Below are 19,065 nucleotides of genomic sequence, written 5' to 3'. Positions count from 1 at the left end.
CTTTGCCTGGCTGTGCTCTTGCCTCATCACCCCCTCCTTCCTTCTATAGGTGTGACCCCCAGCCACACCACCTTTTCCATGCACGCTCTGCTGGTTGACTACTTCTTAGAAGGGGCCTTTTATCCCCGAGGGGGCTCCAGTGAGATCGCCTTCCACACCATCCCTGTGATTCAACGGGCCGGGGGCGCTGTCCTCACAAGGGCCCCTGTGCACAGCATCCTGCTCGACTCAGCTGGGAAAGCCTGTGGTGAGAGCCCTGCATCGTCTTCACAGTCCTTGGCGTCGGTGGGAGAGACTGGGAGTGGAGAGCAAAGAAAGCACTGAGGGCAGAGACCTCCAAATAGGGGGTTACAGGCTGGAATCTGCCTCAATCTGGGGCTGCCTGGGAATAGCAATTGACATGGTCTGGAAGTGAAAAGGACACAGGAAGGATAAAGGGTGGTGTGGTCCCCAGAGAACAGTATTTCATCATTTATTCAATACAGACAAGTAGTTATCCTTTAATCCAGGAGTTCCTTGAGTGTAGAGGCGGTGTCTTTTTTATCTGTATGTCTATAGACTTTAGCACATACTGGAGCCCAGTAAATGTTTGTTCAGTGACTGATGGAGTGAGTTGTAACCTGGGTGCTCCATAGGGTGGTGTGGAGGCCGCCAGGATGCCCTGTAAATGGCAGAGTGGGGCTCAGACTCTACCTTGGCTCAGGTGTTTGCTGTCACCTGAGCAGAGAGTCAAAATTCCACCAAGGATAAACTCTGCAAGGAGAGGCTCTATGCAGGGAAGGGCTCTGGTAAATAGACAGACCATCTAGGGTAACTTCAGAAGCCTCGGCAAAGGGAGGAGAGAGAGGCCTGAAGGAAACAGGGCTGGTGTGATGGTGAATTCACCAGAGTAAGCATTCAAGAAGGAGGTAATGAGTGGGTGGCCCAAGGCACCCAAAAGTCAAGGGAGAAAAGGCCATCGGTGATGTTTGAGGATGTATCTGTAGAAGAGACTGCAAAGTTCCCAGCAGTGAGGCAGGGGTGGCCATCAGCTGTGCAAGACTTTCTCTCACAGTCACAAACCAGTTTTCCTTCCAGCCGTCAGGTGGTCTGTGAACCAAGGAGGGTTTATCATTGAATTAAATTCAGTTCTGGATATATTTATGTTTTTCACATGCTATGTGATAAAAGATGGAGATAAAAGATAAGTAAATCCTAATCTCTAACTCAAGAAGTTTCCAGTCTCAGAGGGCAGATGACTGAGATATAACCAAGGTGCCGCATGGAGGCACGAACTGAGGCTGGAGGTGGCACAGGATGGTGGGACAGGGACCCTCAGAGGGAGGTCGTGATAGGTGAGAGGAAGCTGGTCAGAGGGGAGAGGAGGTCATTCCAGGTCGGGGGAACAGAATGTGCAGAGGCACGGAGATATGAAAGAGCTGAATTTCTTTTTTCTCTTTTTTGGCTGCACTGGGTCTCAGTTGCGGCACATGGAATCTTTGGTCTTCTTTGGTCAACTCTCATCTGTGGCATGTGGGATCTAGTTCCCTGACCAGGGATCGAACCTGGCCCCCTTCATTGGCAGCTCAGTGTCTTAGCTACTGGACCACCAGAGAAGTCCCATGAGCTGAATATATTTAGGCATCTGAAAATGTTAGGTTGAATCATAAGAGTCTGTCACATTTCTAGGTTAAAAAAATGATTGACTGTCAGCCGTTGGGGGCTTCCCAGATGACACAGTTGGTAAAGGATCCATCTGCAATGCAGGAGCTGCAGGAGATGTGTGTTTGATCCCTGGGTCGGAAAGATCCTCGGAGAAGGAAATGGCAACCCACTCCAGTATTCTTGCCTGGGAAATCCCATGAACAGAGGAGCCTGGCAGGCTACAGTCCATGGGGTTGCAAAGAGCCAGACACAACTGAGCATGAATGCACACACATGCTATTTGCATATAGTCCTATCTAATAGTTTGGTGAAAACTGTCAGACAGTCAGAGATGAGGCTGGATCCACAGAAGGGAGCACATCACAGAAGGCTGATAGGAGGGTTTGGAGTTTAATTAGAGGTTGAGGTGTCACTGGAGGGTTTAAAAGAGAGTGTGTTGGAACCAAAAACTCTGGCAACAGTAAAGAAGGACCTGGCATTTTAATGAAGGCTATCAGCTCACGGGCTCTGTCTGGGTTAGTGTGGAGGTTGGCTGGTGGCTAAAGAGAAGAGCTCCCATATCAGATAGAGAGAGAGCTAGAAAGCCAGTGGGGACTGTGGGCCTTTTGGGCCTTGTAGGCAGTGCTTTGGGCTGATCCCTCACTCTGCAGTTTTAGCTGGGGCCTACCTGCCTGGGTCAGTGTGGGAGAGATGGGGTTGGGTAGGAATGGGGGCCTTTCTTGTCTTCTTGGAGTGCACAGAACCTCAGCTAAGCTCTTGTGCCTGCAGGTGTCACTGTGAAGAAGGGTGAGGACCTGGTGAACATCTATTGCCCCATCGTGATCTCCGACGCGGGATTGTTCAACACCTACGAGCACTTGTTGCCAGAGCAGGCCCGCTGTCTGCCAGGTAAACAAATGAGTTGCGTGGCTCTCCTCCGAGTGCCCTGGACCTGCCCTCTGCTTCCAGCTGACTCAGCCTGGCTGATGCTTCCCCCAGCATCAGGGCTGCCCTTTGACCCTCCTTAGGCAGAAAAGGTGAGCACACCAATTTCTATTAATAACATCTATCCCCAGCAGGCCTCTGTTTAGGGGGTGGGATAACTTCCTTTGTCCTGCATCTTCCCCAAAGACCCTTTAGTTTTTATCTCTCATTTCATCCTTGGCAGATTTACACCCTTTCCCCTGATAACCTTAACTGCGTTTCCCTTTCCTCTTTCAAGTTTCCAGTCCCAGTTGCCCATTTCTGGTTTCCTTTGACCTTAGATCATCTCCCTGATAGTTAATGATGGTGGATTGAGTCTTAAAGGAATGGTTCCTGGGTTTTTCATTAAGTTTGCCATGTGAATTCTGCTTCCTTCCTTAATTTCGTACTTGTTTGGTGTGGGGAAGTCTGGTCTGACATTGCTGTTAAGGGAAGGGAAGGCTGGAGTGGAGACGAAGGTCTTGATATCGTTGCTGTGGGCCTTATTTGGGGCCTAAGGTTATGTTTTCCTGCCTCTGCAAGGAACCAGCTTTGTATTGGTGCTGAGGCTGCAGGGGTACCCTCCTGGATTCTTCTCCTGGAGCCCTGCTCTCAAAACCTGGGACCCAGATAGAAATAAGCCTGAGTTCAGTCATCTCTGGGTTTCCCAGGTGGCTCAGTGATAAAGAATCCATCTGCCAGTGAAGGAGATGCAGGAGACTCGGGGTCAATCTTTGGGTGGGGAAGATCTCCTGGAGGAGGAAATGGCAACCCACTCCAGTATTCTTGCTGGGATAATCCCATGGACAGAGGAGCATGGTGGGCTACAGTCCATGGGTTTGCCAAGAGTTGGACATGACTGAGCACACACACACATGCCAGTCATTTCTACTGCAGGCCGTGTCCAAAAATAAAAGCCTGTGGTTTTGTGTGGGGAGCCATGTGTGTGTGCGAGCTTTACCTTTGTCCTTGCATCTGATCCTCAGCTGCTGGGTAGAGCTCATGTTGATGGCAGGGGAAATGGAGGCACATAGGTGAATCGCTGCCCAAGGCCCACCCAGCTGGAGGCAGCCAAGTGGAGAGGAAGAGGCTGATGTTTCTGACTCCTAAGCCTGGATTCCTGGTCCCCTCTGGGCTGGAAACGTGGGGCTTCCAGAGAGAAGGCCTTACTAGAAGGAGGAGGAGAGCAGATCAGCTCCCAAGGGACAGAGTGGCTGAGCCAAGGTTAGCTGGGGCATCACCATTTGGAAATGGAGCTGGCAGCTCCCAATGTGATTGAGGGATGGAGGCCGCTGGCCGGGAAGGGGCCAGCGATCTAGGAGGGTGAGAGAGAGGTCTGTGTCCAGGCCTCTGGCTGGGGTGGGAGGTGGGGAGTAAGAGTAGCCCAAGATGCGTTTGGGATGGAAACCTTGGTGGAAACCTGAGGAGGAGCCTAGAGCCCAGTACAAGGAGCATCCACCCTGGAGGGTGGGCCCGCGGCTGCTCTTGGGGAACCCGGGAAAGAGACCCAGTAGAAAACTGAGGTCTTGGCTTTCCTGGTCGGTGAGAGGGTTGGCGGCTGCTGTGACTGTCTCTGGGGTACAGGACGTGTACTTGGGAAACAGGCCCTCAGCCCTTTGCCTCCTTTCACTGGGCCTCGGCCAATGTCCACTGCCAGCAGAGGCCTTCCCTCTCTCAGGCTGAGTGAGCTGTGTGGCCTGAGGCAGAGACCGCCCAGTGGCCTTTGGTACTTCCAGCCTCCCTCTCTCCCAGGACCTTTGAACCCTGACGCTGTCTCCTAATGGCCCTGGGCCCTCATCAAGTGCACGTCCTCAGGTGACAAAAAATCCACGAGAAAGAGAATGCAAATAAATGACATGGAGTAATTGGAGGGACACCTAAAAAAAAAAAAAAAAAAAGCGAAAGTATTTTCCTGCCTAGAATGATTCCTAGTTCCCTTTGAATCTAAAAGGCATTAAGAACATAATTTGTTTTTTGTTTGTTTGTGTGTGCTCAGTTGTGTTTTGCTCTTTGCAACCCCATGGACTATAACCTGCCAGGCTCCTCTGTCCATGGGATTCTCTTGGCAGGAATACTGGAATGGGTTGCCGTGCTCTCCTCCAGGGAATCTTCCCCACCCAGGGATTGAACCTGAGTCTCCTGTGTCTCCTGCATTGGCAGGTGGATTCTTTACCCTAAGCCACATGTGTAAAGAACATAATTTCTTTTACACTTAATGGTCATACAACCTAAGTGAATAAGGAAAGGACCCTATGAGGGAGTTCTGTATTTTCTGGAAACTGCTTTCTGTGTTTAGAGATACAGGGGAAGATTACTCTTATATTTGTGGGCTCTCCTTGTTCCAGCTAGTTATTGTTTAGTCCCTAAGTCGTGTCTGACTCTTTTGTGACCTCATGGACTGTAGCCTACAGGCTCCTCTTTCCATGGGATTTCCCAGACAAGAATACTGGAGTGGGTTGCCATTTCCTTCTCCAGGGGATCTTCCCAACCCAGAGATCGAACCTGGGTCTCCTGCATTGTAGGCAGACTCTTTGCTGACTGAGCCACCAGGGAAGCTCCACCTTAGTCAACCTCTGGCCCCACCGAAAGACAGTACATGGTTTTGACTTGGTTATTCCACTCCTACCTTCTTTCCCACCCCCAAATTCTATTTTGGTCACATGGTGCTGGATGCAAAAACAAAAAAGGGAGCTTGCCCCTCCTTCACTGGCAGGTACAGCTTCCACTGCTCACATGCATCTCAGCCCTGAGGACAGTCTCCTGTGCCAGCACCCTCCGCCCTCCTCCTGCCTGAAGGACCGGCCACCCCTCCCAAGTGGGAGCTGGATGAATCCCAATTTGAGAACCTTTCAGACAGTGGTGGCAGTGATGCTCAACCGAGAGGCCGCAGAGACTCCTGGGATTCCTGATGTTTCCAGCTGTTTGGGGTAGAGATTCTGACAGTTCTGTCTCTGTATCAGAGATGGAAACAGGATATCTTGTGGCCTTGGGGACAAGGCAGTGCTGGTTGGGGTCGAGAGTATGGAGGTGAGGTGGTCAGACCGAGGGAGTCTTTGTGAATAGGAGTGCCTTTCTTAAATTCTGGGGCTGAGCTTGGACATTATTGAGGATGTTTTGAAGAGGACATTTGTTTGAGCGAGGAACACTCACTGACAAAATAAGTAAAGGAGCTGAGGCTGGTCTGGAGCAGTAGGGTTTGGTCTCATCATTGTGTGACTGATTTGAGACCCAGGGTTCTTTTAATTGATTTTTTTATGGAATATAGTTGCTTTTCAGTGTTGTGTTACTTTCTGCTGTAGAACAAAGTGAATCAGTTATATGTACACATATATCCCTTCGTTTTTAGATTTCCTTCCCCTTTAGGTCACCACAGAGCACTGAGTAGAGTTTCCTGTGCTATACGGTAGGTTCTCGTTAGTTATTTATTTCATGTGTGTGTGTGGGGCAGGGCGGGGGGTAAGTTAGTCGCTCAGTCCTGTCCAACTCTTTGTGATCCCATGGACTGTGACCTGCCAGGTTCCATGGACAGAGGAGGGAGCCTGGCAGGCTATAGTCCATGGAGTTGCAAAGAGTCGGACATGACTGAGGGACTAACATTTTCACTTTTATCCATTAGATGGTTTGTATTCAACTTAATACTGAAGCCAAGGCTTGTAACAGACTGCTGTTCACAGCCGTGGCCTTTGTCATGTGGAGCCCTGTCCTCTGCTCGTATTGATTTATTGGCTGCACTGGTCTTTGTTGCTGCACGCAGGCTTTCTCCAGTTGTGAGCAGGGGCTACTCTTTGTTGTGGTGCACAGACTTCTCAGTGCAGTGGCTTGTTTTGGAGCATGGGTTCTAGAGCACAAGCTCAGTAGTTGTGGCACACAGGCTCTGAGGTATATGGGATCTTCCCCAACCAGGGGTTGAACCCATATCCCCTGCATTGGCAGATGGATTCTTTACCACTGGATCACCAGGGAAGTCCCTGCTCTTAACTTAGACATTAAGGTGACAATGGGACCATGACACAGATGCTGTGAATGGCTCAGGGAGCTGGCCATCTCTGCTTCTCAAGGCATTCAGAGCAGATGTCTGGGGCCATGGCCATCACGGGCAGGAGACTGAGGAGCAGGCCGAGTTGTCCAAACAGCTGAGGCTGCAGATGAGGCGAGTGGGTGTCTGCAGGCTCCCGGGGTGGTGGCAGATCTTGGTGGTCTCCTTTTCACGGCCCTCCTAACCGTCTGCAGGTGTGAAGCGGCAGCTGGGGATGGTTCGGCCCGGCCTGAGCGTATTCTGTGTCTTCATCTGCCTCCGAGGCACCAAGAAGGACCTGGGGCTGCCGACCACCAACTACTATATTTATTTTGACAAAGACATGGACAGGGCGTAAGGCATGGGTGTACATGTGCAGGAAGGGTAGCAGCCTGGTCCCCCAGAGCCACAGATGCTAGGGGGGAAGCAGCAGGATATAGGATGGGAGGAGATGGGCAAGAATCTACTCTGAAAGGACTTTTTCCCACCTGGGCTGTGCCTTGGCTTCATCCCTTGGGGGCACCTGGGGATAAGCTGTGCTCGGGGTGGGGCTGGTGGCTGTGGGGGACATGGCCAGGGCCAACAGCCCCTCTCCTCCCCAGGATGGAGCACTATGTCTCTCTGCCTGGGGACAAGGCTGCCGCGCACATGCCCCTTCTCTTCATTTCCTTCTCGTCGGCCAAGGACCCAACTTGGGAGGACCGGTACCCAGGTGAGGCTTGATGTGCTGGGGGCTGGGGCTTGGGTCGGGAGGGGCGGCAGCAGTGACCTGGCTCTGTGTCCCCAGACCGGTCGACAGCGATCATCCTAGTGCCCACCTCATACGAGTGGTTCAAGGAGTGGCGGGACGAGCCCCAGGGAAAGCGGAGCAGTGCCTACGAGAACCTCAAGAGCTCCTTTGTTGAAGCCGCTGTGTCGGTCTTCCTGAAGCAGTTCCCACATCTGGAGGGGAAGGTAGGAGGGCAGAGTTGGTGGTCGGTGCATCTCCGCCCCTTCTATGGGACTGGGAATGAGGCCTGGGGTGACTGAGCTCCAGGGGAGCCTATGCTGGCTGGCAGCTTGTGCAGGGGCAGGGAAAGAAGAGGTGAGGGTCTCACAAGGTCCCCCTCCCACTCTTCGGCCACCTCTTTTGCCTCTTCAGGTGGACAGTGTGACTGGAGGGTCCCCACTGAGCATTCAGTTCTACGTGGCGGCTCCCCAGGGGGCCTGCTACGGGGCTGACCATGACCTGGGCCGCCTGCATCCTGGTGCAATGGCCTCCATAAGGGCCCAGAGCCCCATCCCGAACCTCTACTTGACAGGTATGCTGAAGGCCCCATCCTGCCAGGAAAACTGGGACCCTGGGCCTGTCAGTCAGTCCTCTGTTTCTGTTGCCTTGGTGGCTGAGGACCCTGGTCCTGGTCTGAAGGCATCTCTGTGGCCCTGGCTCAGGGGCCAGTCTCCCCACTGCCCTGCTTGGAGGTGGGGCGGGGGGATGCTCACAGGCCTCCACTGTTGTCTCCCAGGCCAAGATGTCCTCACCTGTGGGTTGTCTGGAGCCCTGCAAGGGGCCTTGCTGTGCAGCAGTGCCATCCTGAAGCGGAACTTGTACTTAGACCTTTGGAAGCTTGGCTTGCGGATCCAGGCCCGGAAAAAGAAGAATTAGTTGGCTCAGGGAGGAGTCAGAGGAACTGGCACATCCCCTGCCTCACCTGTGTTTTTCTGCATTAGTTCCTTAATCACGTAAAGCACTCTAACTATTGTTTCTCATTTCTGGATACAGGTCCAACACACAGATCTAGCATAGATGGTGGTTCTTAAACTGAAGCTCTTTCACACCTTTTAGAACATGCTGTTCCTACAAAACGCCCAGCGTGGACTACTGACGTGGGTGGCTTTCATGGCCTGTCAAGCTGCGCTCTGCATCCCACACCCATACCTCCTAAGTCTGAGCCATCAAATGGATTATTCTCATCAGGTGGCTAGAACCCTCGAGAGCATGGGTCAGCTGGAGCAGGGGGGTCCTGTTGGCCTGAGGCTTCTCCTCCCGTTCCCCCTTAGTGCCTCAATGCAGGAGTTCTACACAACAGAGAGGTGTCTGGTGAGCATGGTTTGGCTTGTAGTTCCACAGGCTCAGAGGATGCAGATCCTATTTTTCTGGTTCCAGTGGCTCTTCTGAGAGTGTGGGGAAACTCCTGTGATATGGTCCATGTGGATGTGGGGGCTGGCAGTGGACAGGACGTGTTAGTTAGCAAGGTATATACGTTATGGGAGAACATCCAATTCGTATGCAGCTGGGGCCTAGGCTTCCTTTTGATTGGAGTCACGCTGGGTTCTCACTGTGTCAGCACCAGGATACCCTCCCAGACCTCAGGGCCTGAGCACCAAGGTGCAGCTTCCCAAAATACACAGCGGTCAGGGCAGAGGCCTAGAAAGACAGCTTCACTGGGGTTGACACAGGCGGAAAGCATTCCAGCCAAGGGTACAGCAAAGGACAAACACTGGGCGGTAACGAGTCTGTTATGACGAGCAGCCCGGTTACCTCTGACCTAGAACCAGGGCTGCCCGGTGAGGAGGAATGGGGTTGGAAGTAAGGGTCAGGTCATGGAAAGTTACAGAATGTGTGCAATGCCTGGGAATGCATTTCCAGTGTGTTGGAACTTACATGGGGATCGGGTGGGAAGGTGAGTGAAGGTGCTAAAGGTTAACAAAAAAAAAGACCTTTTCCTTACTAACATGCCTTATGTCAGTCAATTTTAATGCAGTACTAATAACCTTAATATTTTAGAGGGGGATTAAGAGGTACAATATAATCATTAATACTAAAATAACTTCATATGGGGACAAATGATTATAGACTTATTGTGATCAATTTTGTAATGTATACAAATGTCAAATCACTGTGTTGTACACCTGAAACTAATACAATGTATATCAACTATACTTTTTTTAAAAAGAGGAAAAAATTAAATTTAATAATTTTATAGCTCTAATATTTGAAATTTGTTTTGGTTTCTATGCAGAGATACAAAACTACGTGGTGATGGCATTCACAGAAACTCAGTAAAACATTATATGGAAAAATACTTATCGTTGGACCAAATAAGCTTTAAAGAAATAAATCATCATTAAATTACAATAAGAAAAATAAAACTGCAAAACAGTGGTATTCTGCTAATTGGGTGAACAAAAAAGAAGGGAAACAACTTCAGCAATCAACCATTTATTGAACACTTTAAAATTCTGAATTAAAGGAATACCAAAGAGTGTGAGGAAGCTGGTTTTGTTGGCAGCTTGAAACCTGATAAAGCTCAGACCCAATGCCTTTATGAGGAGTTTCAAGATTGGGGTATTTGGGAAATCCACATGTGACTTCATGGAATTGGGCTGAGATTCAGTCTTAGTTCTTGACGTACAGTTAAATTTGAGAAATCTCTCCCCAGGTTTCCTTCTTAAGCAAGGCAAGGCCAGACACAATGGTCCCACCCAGAATGTTTAGGAGATAGCTGGCAGAAGTACAGGGTCTGGTGCAGAGTGCTCTCCTCCCTGCTCAAATGGTTCAGAACATGTGCAAGGCTTGCCAGCTTTCATCTCACATGCAGCAGCATTCCACATATAGTCACCCTCCCAAAATGAGGGGCAGGCTTGTGAATTAAATGATGTGAAGTGGGAGGAGGAAATGAGAATCCCTACTGGGAATTTGAGAGGTTTAGGGGTCTGTCACCAAGTTTCACGAAAAGCCATCACGTGGCAAGAAATGTGAGTGTACATAGCTAGTTGTCAGGTCTTTACGAGTTAACTTAGCCTTTTTAGGTAGACTCTTCAAATGATTCTAAAGCACAGATTCCTCCAAATAGAAACCACTCTTCAACCAAAAACTGGGCGGCAAAGCAAAGCACAGAGCTGACTGGATAGGGCACCTCTCCTGCCTGCCCGCGCCCCACCCCAGCTAGAGAGATCCTCCCACTACCACCAGCTCACCCTCATCTACACAATCTCTAGGAAAACACGCTTCAAAGAGTATCTTCAAGATGACAGTGACCCAGAAAACAACTTCTCCTTTGGTGTGGGAGATTTCTTTCAGTGCAATTTCTAAAGTGAAACTTAAACTCGACCATATTCTTTCACAAGAAATCGTCCTGCTCTGAGACTTAAAAAGTGAAGCTACGTGGACTCCACAATACGTATGCGTCCACCTGGTGCCAACCTGCTCTCAGTGCCTGAAACCAATCTTGCTTTCTGCTCTCCTCCTTCCTAGCAAAATCCATCAATAAGGGCAGCAACCGGCAGACAGAAAGCGGTGTGTGAGGCCTCAGAAAGGTCACAGCCAGATGTCCTAAAGAAAGAACACGTCTCCTTTGTGAGGAGAAATGAACTCAGGTCCCCAGGGACTGCCCTTTGTGAGGCAGATATGCAGATGACGCCATGGGCGCTCCCGCGAGGAGCTTCATTTTCTTGGGGAGACCAGACAGAGATGTCAGATACTGACTGCTCTGCTCTGCTTTAGTTCCAAAATGCATGAGTGAGATTCTGTTTACTGGAGTAAAACAGAAAGAGCTGATCAGGTGGGGTGGGGGATTAGGCAGGTGCATGGGCAAACTGGAGCTGGGGCCTGAAAAAACAGGTTTTTGGGGAGGCAAAGGAAAGAAGAGAAGGGAGTGTGCCCTAACTGAAAATCAGCCACCAAAAGCCAGGGACTGGAGAACGTATCAAGGATGTCGAGGCCTGATGGTTGCCTGACAAGAGGGGCCTTAGGCCCCGGGAGGATGCAGAGAAAGACGGGCAGGACAGCATCAGCCTGCAGAGCTGTAAACACCAGGGTCCATGAACTTGATTCTCAGAGCCACGAGACAGAAGCTTCAGAGCACTCTGGTCTTTACACACACGAGGAAGTGGACAAGAGATCAATGAAGGTGGCTCCTAGGGGAAAAAAAAGATCCAGAAGGGTAGTGAAGTGGGTGGGGGTGTGGGGCAGGGAAGCAAGGAAAATGAAGAGAAAGACTGTAGCTAGAGATATTTTTCTTTTTAATGGATAGGACTTTTGTGCCAAGAGATAAAAATGTCAGCTTGGAGTCGAGATGATCAAAAAGACTGGGCAATTGAGAGGGGCAGCTTAATGTGTAGAAGAAGAGAAATTCTGTTTCAGTGACAACAGGTTGACAAGCTGGAATGTTCACCACACGGCAGGACAGGGTTCTCTGGGAACTAGGCTGAAGACAGAAACTTGGGAGTCACTTATCCAGGGGCTAAAGAATGAGTAAGTTTCTGAGGAGACAAAGGGATAGACCTGTCTTTGCAGGCATTCTCCCCCACCAGCACAGGAAAAGGAAAAGGGAGTTCTCAGAAGAAGCCAGGCCACAAAGACCACAAGAGGAGAGGCTGAATTTGGATGGTCTAAGTGTCCAATTCTATTCAGGGCAAGACTAAGCTTTGAGAACAAGCCACTGGATTTGGTGATCTGAACCTCTGGGAAAACATTCTTGGCAGAAAGACAGAGACTAATGAGTTTGTAAAGGTTATGAGGAGGATGAATGGCAAGGGAACTGAAGCTATACTTTCTGGAGAAGCTGAACAGCAGAATGGACCACAAACAAGATGGATGGGAGCAGAGAATCTGGGCACACAGATAGGTGGCAGGAAAATGGTGCCAGTGGAAGACAGGCAGAAATAGAAAACACCAGAGGGGAGGAAGAAAGGCAGGGAAGAGGGAGACAGAGAAGGAAATAAAATAACCATGGTCTTAGGGGATGATGCCAAGAGTCTTCAGTCCTCACCTTTACAAATGTCACCTGCAGAGGATGAAAATCTCCACTCAGTCATGGGCTGTTTTAAGTGAGGTGGAAGATACCATGACAAACACTACGGCCCCTTCTTCCACCAGACTTCTTCAACAGCCTAGAACTCACCCTCTTCCTCTCTCACTTCCCACTTTCTTAAATTTCCCTGAGATTAGCTATTCTCTCTGTTTCTTCTTTGCAGAAACAACTCTCTTTAGGCTCTCTATAATAGGGTAGTACAACAGTTAAGTGAAACTTCAAACAACAGTCTGATCTAGGAGGCTACCCTTGGTTACCCCCAGGGAATTCTCTAAATTTCTTAAACTTTAATAACCCCTGACATGGGACAGAGGGGGAATTTTTACTAATTAGCCTTACCATTTTATATCAGATAAGAGGACCCTTAACTAGATTTAGGTAAACAAGGGAGTATAATCAGTTTGTAAATATAAGTAAATACAAATATTTTAGGCAACAAAGGCAAAGTAAGAATTTGTGGGAATCCTGTTTCTTAAAAGTCCTCTAAAAAAATGCAGACCCAAACCAAATGGTCCTACATGCCTTCAAAGCATGAACTCAACTCTACTTCAGAAAGTTCCTGTAAGGATGGTAAGCAGGCATAAACACAATGTTTCGATAATCGTTAACTGTTATTTTTAAAACATCTGTGACAGGGAACAGTGGCTTTAAGCTTTCCTCCCAGAATCCCCGAGTTCAGTTTTCTGCTCAGTACAACCAAATGCAAGTGGATTCACTTTGTCTTAAGTGATAGAAAACTGTCAGAAGAGCATGAAGAGCTTGCACTAGGCAGGCTGGACTCGAGGGCAAGAAAGCCCGTTTTGTAGCTGCTGTTTCGGTTTGCTGCTGGAGACTTTGAAGAAATTCGTGTTCACAGGAGCCCTCAGGCCATCAGCAGTTACTACCTTCTATATCTTTTGTGGGGTACACATCCCCACAAAGGAAAAGGCCTTGGTAGCAATGGGCCTTAATCTGCAGTTTTCTCCTAGGCCCTCGAAAGTAAATAGTGTTGAGTGCAATGGTGTTTTCAAGGGCTAACCACCTTCAACCCAAGGCCCCCGGCAGGGCACCTACCCAGGGCCAGGATATCCCTTTGGTCACAGCTGGGTGCCCACATGCTCCTCCACTCACACTCAGAGGGGGACAGCCTGGAAGACACCAGCATAAATAAGGGGAACACAGGAGGACAAGGTCGCCAAAGTGCAGGTGCAAAATCTAAAGCAACCCCCCTTCCCCACCACCTCTGCTAGCCCTGACTTGCCACCAAACCCTGGAGGAGGGGGTGTCTCTTAGGTCACAGTGTTTTTCTCTTCATTCTTCTTGATTTAGAGACAAATCAGCAGGGAGGACAAGGTTCTCAAGAACAGAAAAAATCAAATCTGAAACGAGAGCAATACAATCCATTGGTAACTTTCATCTGTTTTCATCTGTTTTTATATCTTACTGCTGGGATGATGCGGCAGGGGCTGAGGCTGAGGGGAAGAGATCTCCTAGAATTTTCGGTTCAGAGGAAAAATTCAAAATGAAGACAAACTGACCCTCACTGTACAAAAAACAATGGATAAAATAAAAGCTTTTAATACCAATTCTCAGGGTGAGTCAAATGCCTGTGAAAACTTGTGAAGTGCTGGTCGAGTGTGAAAAGTATAGGCAGACAGTCGAGGGAGTTGCTCTGAGGTCTTGATTTTCCCAGAAACTAAGGGGGAAAAGATCACGTGTTTTGGGACTTCCCAATGGGATTGCACTGGTCCAATGGTTAAGACACTGCCTTCCAATGCAAGGGTGCAGGTTCGATCCCTGGTTGGGGAGCGAAGATTCCCACATGCCTCCGCCAAAAAAACCAAAAGAAATCCAGAAGCAACACTGTAACAAATTCAATAAAGACTTTTAGAAAAAAAAATATCACAGTGTTTCTGGGTCTGAGCTTCCTCATCTACTGAAGGAAGATGATGTTGTAGAGGTCCTGAGAATCTTCTAACACTAACACTGCAGACATGTTTACAGGGGATGTCTGTATGCTGTGGTCTGAGAAGGGCAGAGGCAATGGCAAACAGCACCCCCAGAATCAGCTGCTGCCGCTATACCAAACACAAGCCCATGGCTAGGTGCATCTGAGATGGCGTATTCCTCCCTCCTCTCTCACCTTCTGGTCCAAACGTTGGTAGTCAGTAGCCTTTGGCCGCCGTGTAACTTTGGATCTTTTTCCTTCCAGGACGAAAGCTATAATCTGGGGAAAAAGACAAGACAGTGATTAACAAGTGACTTTATGGTGACAGATTTCAGTCTCTGAAATTAGAGGTAATCACCTGGCGGCCCATTTGTTAATGATTTTGACAGCAAAAAGAGTAGACCATTCACAGAAAGGCCCTACTGACAATTATAAGGAGGACAGGGCCTAGTTACATCAGAATCCTTTATCCTAAATGGAAATGACAGGTGCAGGCCAGCTGTTCTAGGCTCTAGCCAGCTGGAGTCTATGTGATTTACTCAAGAGAACGCAGCCTATTTAAAAGCAGAAACATCACTCTGCTGACAAAGATCTGTATAGTCAAAGCTATGGTTTTTCCAGTAGTCATGTATGGATGTGAGAGTTGGACCATAAAGAAGGCTGAGTGCTGAAGAATCGATGCTTTTGAACTGTGGTGCTGGAGAAGACTCCTGAGAGTCCCTTGGACTGCAAGATCGAGGCAGTCAATCCTAAGGAAAATCAACCCTGAATATTCACAGGAAGGACTGGTGCTGAAGCTGAAGCTCCAATACTTTGGCCACCTGATGCAAAAAGCCAACTCACTGGAAAAGACCCTGATGCTGGGAAAGATCGACGGCAGGAAGAGAAGGGGGTGACAGAGGATGAGATGGCTGGATGGGATCATAGACTCAGTGGACACGAGTTTGAGCAAACTCTAAGAGATTGTGAAGGATAGGGAAGCCTGACATGCTGCTGTCCTTGGGGTACAAAGAGTCAGATAGGACTTGGTGACTGAACAACAACACAGTGAAAAGAACTGCCAACTCCTCCCCAACTGAGACTCTTCCAGGCTAAGCAAGTCCCCCTTCTTTTATCTTAATATCAAGCAATAATTACTTCTAATCTGCAAATGTACTCTTTCACCCCACACTTTACTTCATCTGAACCTTACCACTCTCATTTCATACTTAAGGTTACTCTCCATGATAAGCACTCGGATGTAGAGTAAAGAATGTACCTTTAAAATTTTTTTTTTCATGGCCACATTCATGTGGCATTGGGGATCTTAGAACCCCAACCAGAGATCAAACCTGTGGCCCCTGCAGTGAAAGCATGGAGTCTTAACCCCTTAACTGTCAGGGAATTCCCAGGAATGTACCACTTTTACTAAATGTCTTCTCTCATTTCTCACAGATCTAGGCCTTTTGACTATCATGAATTGAACCCTTCAATTTTAGTCAGACTATTAGAAACTATTAAATTCTTAGGGCTCATAAGAAATGCAATCATTTGGGAAGAATCTGAAAATGAATATATATAAAAAACTGAATCACTGTGCTGTACACCTAACACAACATTGTAAATCAACTACACTTAATGTTTTTTTACATTTCAGTTAAAACAAAAAAAGAAATGCAATTATTTTGTCATTGGGAGTCGTTACTAAGCAACACAACAAACCCTGCTGAAGTAAAAGATGAGTGTATTCATGCAATTTCTGGCCTTTCTTCTAATCAGAAACTCAGCTGCAGAACATAGACCCCTGAGCGCTCTGCTGCTGGTATTGACGACTCTGTAACCATTCTTTCTGTTCCTGCGGATGGAAGACAAACGCTTGGGAGAGGAAGCTAGAAATAAGACAGGAAGCACTGAAAACAGGAAGATCACTGCTTTAACTACATACAAACTGTCAGGTCCTCAGGTCCTCCTCAGGATGTGAGAGATTCTAAGTTCCAAGATTATGGGAGGAGACTTTCATTTGGGTCAAATCATAATAATGTCCTAAGCTTCACACGTGATGCAACAGCAGAAGGCACTCAGAGGAAACAGATGTGAAAACAAATGATTTCTAAAACAAAGGGGAAAAAAAAACAAAAAAAAAGAACCCTAGAAAATCCAATAGAGAACCCTGGCAGGATCTCAGGAGAAAAAACGGAAGTTTGTTTCTTAAATTCCCAGGGCTTACTGGCTGATGAGTGATGGATACTCACACATCAGGCTTTCTGGGTGGAGGAAATCCCACTCCTCCTCTTAAGGGCATTCTTGCCTTACCTTCCGCTTATTGTGGTAGGCGATATAGAGGGCAGCGACGAGAATGGCTGCTGTCACCAGATACGCAAAAAAGTGGCTGCTCTCTGCACTGGCATTTCCAAGCTTATCCTTATAAAGGTCATCCTTTTTACTCCAAGTATTCGAAAGTGTCCCTTCACGGTTCTCCCTGGAGGCAGGGCCAACCATTTCTTTCTCTTCTTTGGGTGGTGCGTCTTCCTCTGGCTCTGTATCCCCTTCTTCAGTCTCCTTGGGTTCCACATCTTCAGTTAGTTCTAAGGGCTTACCTTCTCCCTCCTGCTGGGGAGAAGAGGGGTCTGCCAACACTTTTCCCCCAGGTTCAGTTCTGGAAGTCTGCAGAGCTTTGCCAGTTACTGTGTTTACGTGAAGCTTGGTGGACTCCTTGTTATCAGAAGAGGGGCTGGAGACCAACTTGTTGGATTGGTCTCTGGGGGAACTGCCAGGGTCGGCTCTCCCGGGGTGCTGCTTCGTTCCCGAATTGTCAGTGCCGGTTTCCCCAGGGTGCTGCTTAGCTCCCGAATTATCAGAGTGGGTTTCCGAGGGGCGCTCCTTGGCTCCCAATTTGTCGAAGCCGGTATCCGCCGGGCGCTTTCCCGAATTGTCAGAGCCGATTTTCGCGTCGGTCTGATTTAGAAAGGTTTGGTTACTGTTTTCTTGCCCAGACTGAGCGATCAAGACGTGCTCCCTGGAGCTTCCTGCAGAAGCCTGATCGTCCTTCGGAGCGGCTGTTCCGGGGACTGGAGCAGAATTGAGCAGTAAGTCTGAAACAGAGAAACTATCTGGCTGAAGAGAGGTACTCGGGGAGAAAGGACTCCTCGGAACGTTGCAACGGGCAAACGGGAGGGGAGTGCTGGCGAGCGGAGAGGTGGCCAGGTTCGGGCAAGCAAGAAGTGAGGTCAGGAGCCGATAGGCCACGGTGAAGATGACGGGCCCCAGGGCGAGAGTGGGATTACTGGGGGCTGGTCTTGGGACTGCGGTGGGGTGGGGGCGGGGGGAAATTCTTACCTGCTGCCGCGACGCTCAGTAACACGAACGCAACCAGGAACCGCATCCTGCACCGACTGCGCTTCCTTCCCCTAATGCTCTCGCGAGATCAGCACGCTGGCTTAGCGTTATGTCCCGCCCCTTCCTGTGTGCGTCGCCACAGCCACACCCACGCAAGGGGCAGAGATTAGAAAAAAGCCCCGAAAGCTGGGGTTCCGCTATTTCATCCGAAGTGTGACTGCTTTTCTTGGTGGTGGGGCTGTATTGTTGCGTGTAGAAGGCGTATTTGTCTTTTCCTGCTTTCTTAGCTCCGCGGCGGCCGCTACAAACTTAGTCCCCCTTTCCTTCTTCGCTCTCGTATTTACGAGACAATACTGGCGGAGCAGGAGCTCCCTGGCCCACGGACGTACCCACGGGAGTGACGTCGTTGGGGCCTGGCGCTTGCTCGCTCCCATCCTCTACCTGCCTTTCTACCTTCTCCCTCCTTCATGGTTCTTTCCCTGCAGCGCACAGATGTGTGGAAATCTGGAAACAGACACTCACCCATCACCTTTATAGCGGGAGCCTTCGCAACCCTGCTCCCTGCTCTTTTGACCCTCCCCCCCCCCCCCCCCCCCACGGAAACGGTGTCAAAGATCTTTTCTTAAAAGTTCATTTGTTTTCTGATCGTGTAAATTATTCATTCACGCTAGAAAAGTCACTAAATGTGTACAAGTAGAAAACAGAATCTCTGCTTTCACCCTTCCAGAGTAGTGACTATCAACGTTTTAGCGTATTTCTGTCTTGCAAACAATATTTTTGATTAGGTAATATCTAACGGTTGAAAAATCAAAATGGGATTTATTTTGTGAAAAGTTCACATTAGAAAGTTACTGAAGCAATTATCTTTAAAAACCTCAAAAAGTTCTTGTGGGATTTCTCTTGTGGTTTAGTGGTTAAGAATCCACCTGCGAATGAAGAGGGCATGAGTTCCATCCTTGGTCCCATGGGGCAGCTAAGCCGGTGGGCCACAACTACTGAACCCAGTGACCTACAGCCAGCGCAACAAGAGAAGTGACAATGAGAAGCCCCTGTTATCTGCAACAAGAGGAAGCCTGAGCAGCGAATAATAAATAATAAAAGAATGTTTTTGCTCTCTAGCTCTCCTCCACAAGTTCCTATTCAGTGATTTTTTAAAACAATTAGGATAAATATAAATGTACTCCCGCCCCCTGTTTCTTAAGTAGTGTGTTTTCACAGTCTTTTATTCCATAATCATTTTCTCCCAAATTGCAATTATTGGATATATAGTTTTGTATCATGCTGTTTAAAATGTCTGTTGTGTTCACACAGACTATGGGAAGAAAATAGTGTGTTTAGGAGTTAAACATTTAGGAAGCTGTTGCAGTAGTCCTAGAAGGACTAGCATAGGTACGGTGAGAATAGAGGGAAGTGGTTGGACTCAATAT

General features: G+C 48.6%; 2 protein-coding genes across 2 annotated transcripts in view; one reads left to right on the top strand and one right to left on the bottom strand.

The window, feature by feature from the left end:
- Positions 1–9,852, top strand: part of RETSAT (retinol saturase (all-trans-retinol 13,14-reductase)) — a 15,103-nt gene extending 5,251 nt beyond the window's left edge. Inside the window, exons 5-11 of the mRNA XM_010862182.1 lie at positions 50–247; positions 2,413–2,532; positions 6,817–6,955; positions 7,204–7,313; positions 7,389–7,555; positions 7,743–7,902; positions 8,107–9,852. Of these exons, the coding sequence (XP_010860484.1) occupies positions 50–247; positions 2,413–2,532; positions 6,817–6,955; positions 7,204–7,313; positions 7,389–7,555; positions 7,743–7,902; positions 8,107–8,246 (1,034 nt within the window). The 3' untranslated portion in view covers positions 8,247–9,852. The remainder of the gene's footprint in view (positions 1–49; positions 248–2,412; positions 2,533–6,816; positions 6,956–7,203; positions 7,314–7,388; positions 7,556–7,742; positions 7,903–8,106) is intronic.
- On the bottom strand, positions 9,788–17,746 carry TGOLN2 (trans-golgi network protein 2). Its single transcript, XM_010862183.1, has 4 exons — positions 17,639–17,746; positions 16,616–17,394; positions 14,519–14,602; positions 9,788–13,754 (listed from the first exon to the last, which is right to left on the bottom strand). The coding sequence occupies exons 1-4, from the start codon at positions 17,682–17,684 to the stop codon at positions 13,749–13,751; spliced, it is 915 nt and encodes a 304-aa protein (XP_010860485.1). The 5' UTR covers positions 17,685–17,746; the 3' UTR covers positions 9,788–13,748.
- Positions 17,747–19,065: the final 1,319 nt, after the last annotated feature.

This window comes from Bison bison, unplaced genomic scaffold, assembly GCF_000754665.1.
Source record: "Bison bison bison isolate TAMUID 2011002044 unplaced genomic scaffold, Bison_UMD1.0 scf7180017864480, whole genome shotgun sequence".
Lineage (NCBI taxonomy): Eukaryota > Metazoa > Chordata > Mammalia > Artiodactyla > Bovidae > Bison > Bison bison.
The sequence above is the reverse complement of the archived record's forward strand: the minus strand, read 5'-3'. Positions and strand labels throughout refer to the sequence as shown.

Coding starts and splice junctions, on each gene's coding strand:
- TGOLN2 (XM_010862183.1), bottom strand. CDS start 17,684: ATGCGGTTCCTGGTTGCGTTCGTGTTACTGAGCGTCGCGGCAGCAG. Junction 17,395..17,638: donor ACTGAGCGTCGCGGCAGCAG/GTAAGAATTTCC, acceptor TCTCTGTTTCAG/ACTTACTGCTCAATTCTGCT. Junction 14,603..16,615: donor CCTACCACAATAAGCGGAAG/GTAAGGCAAGAA, acceptor CTTTTTCCCCAG/ATTATAGCTTTCGTCCTGGA.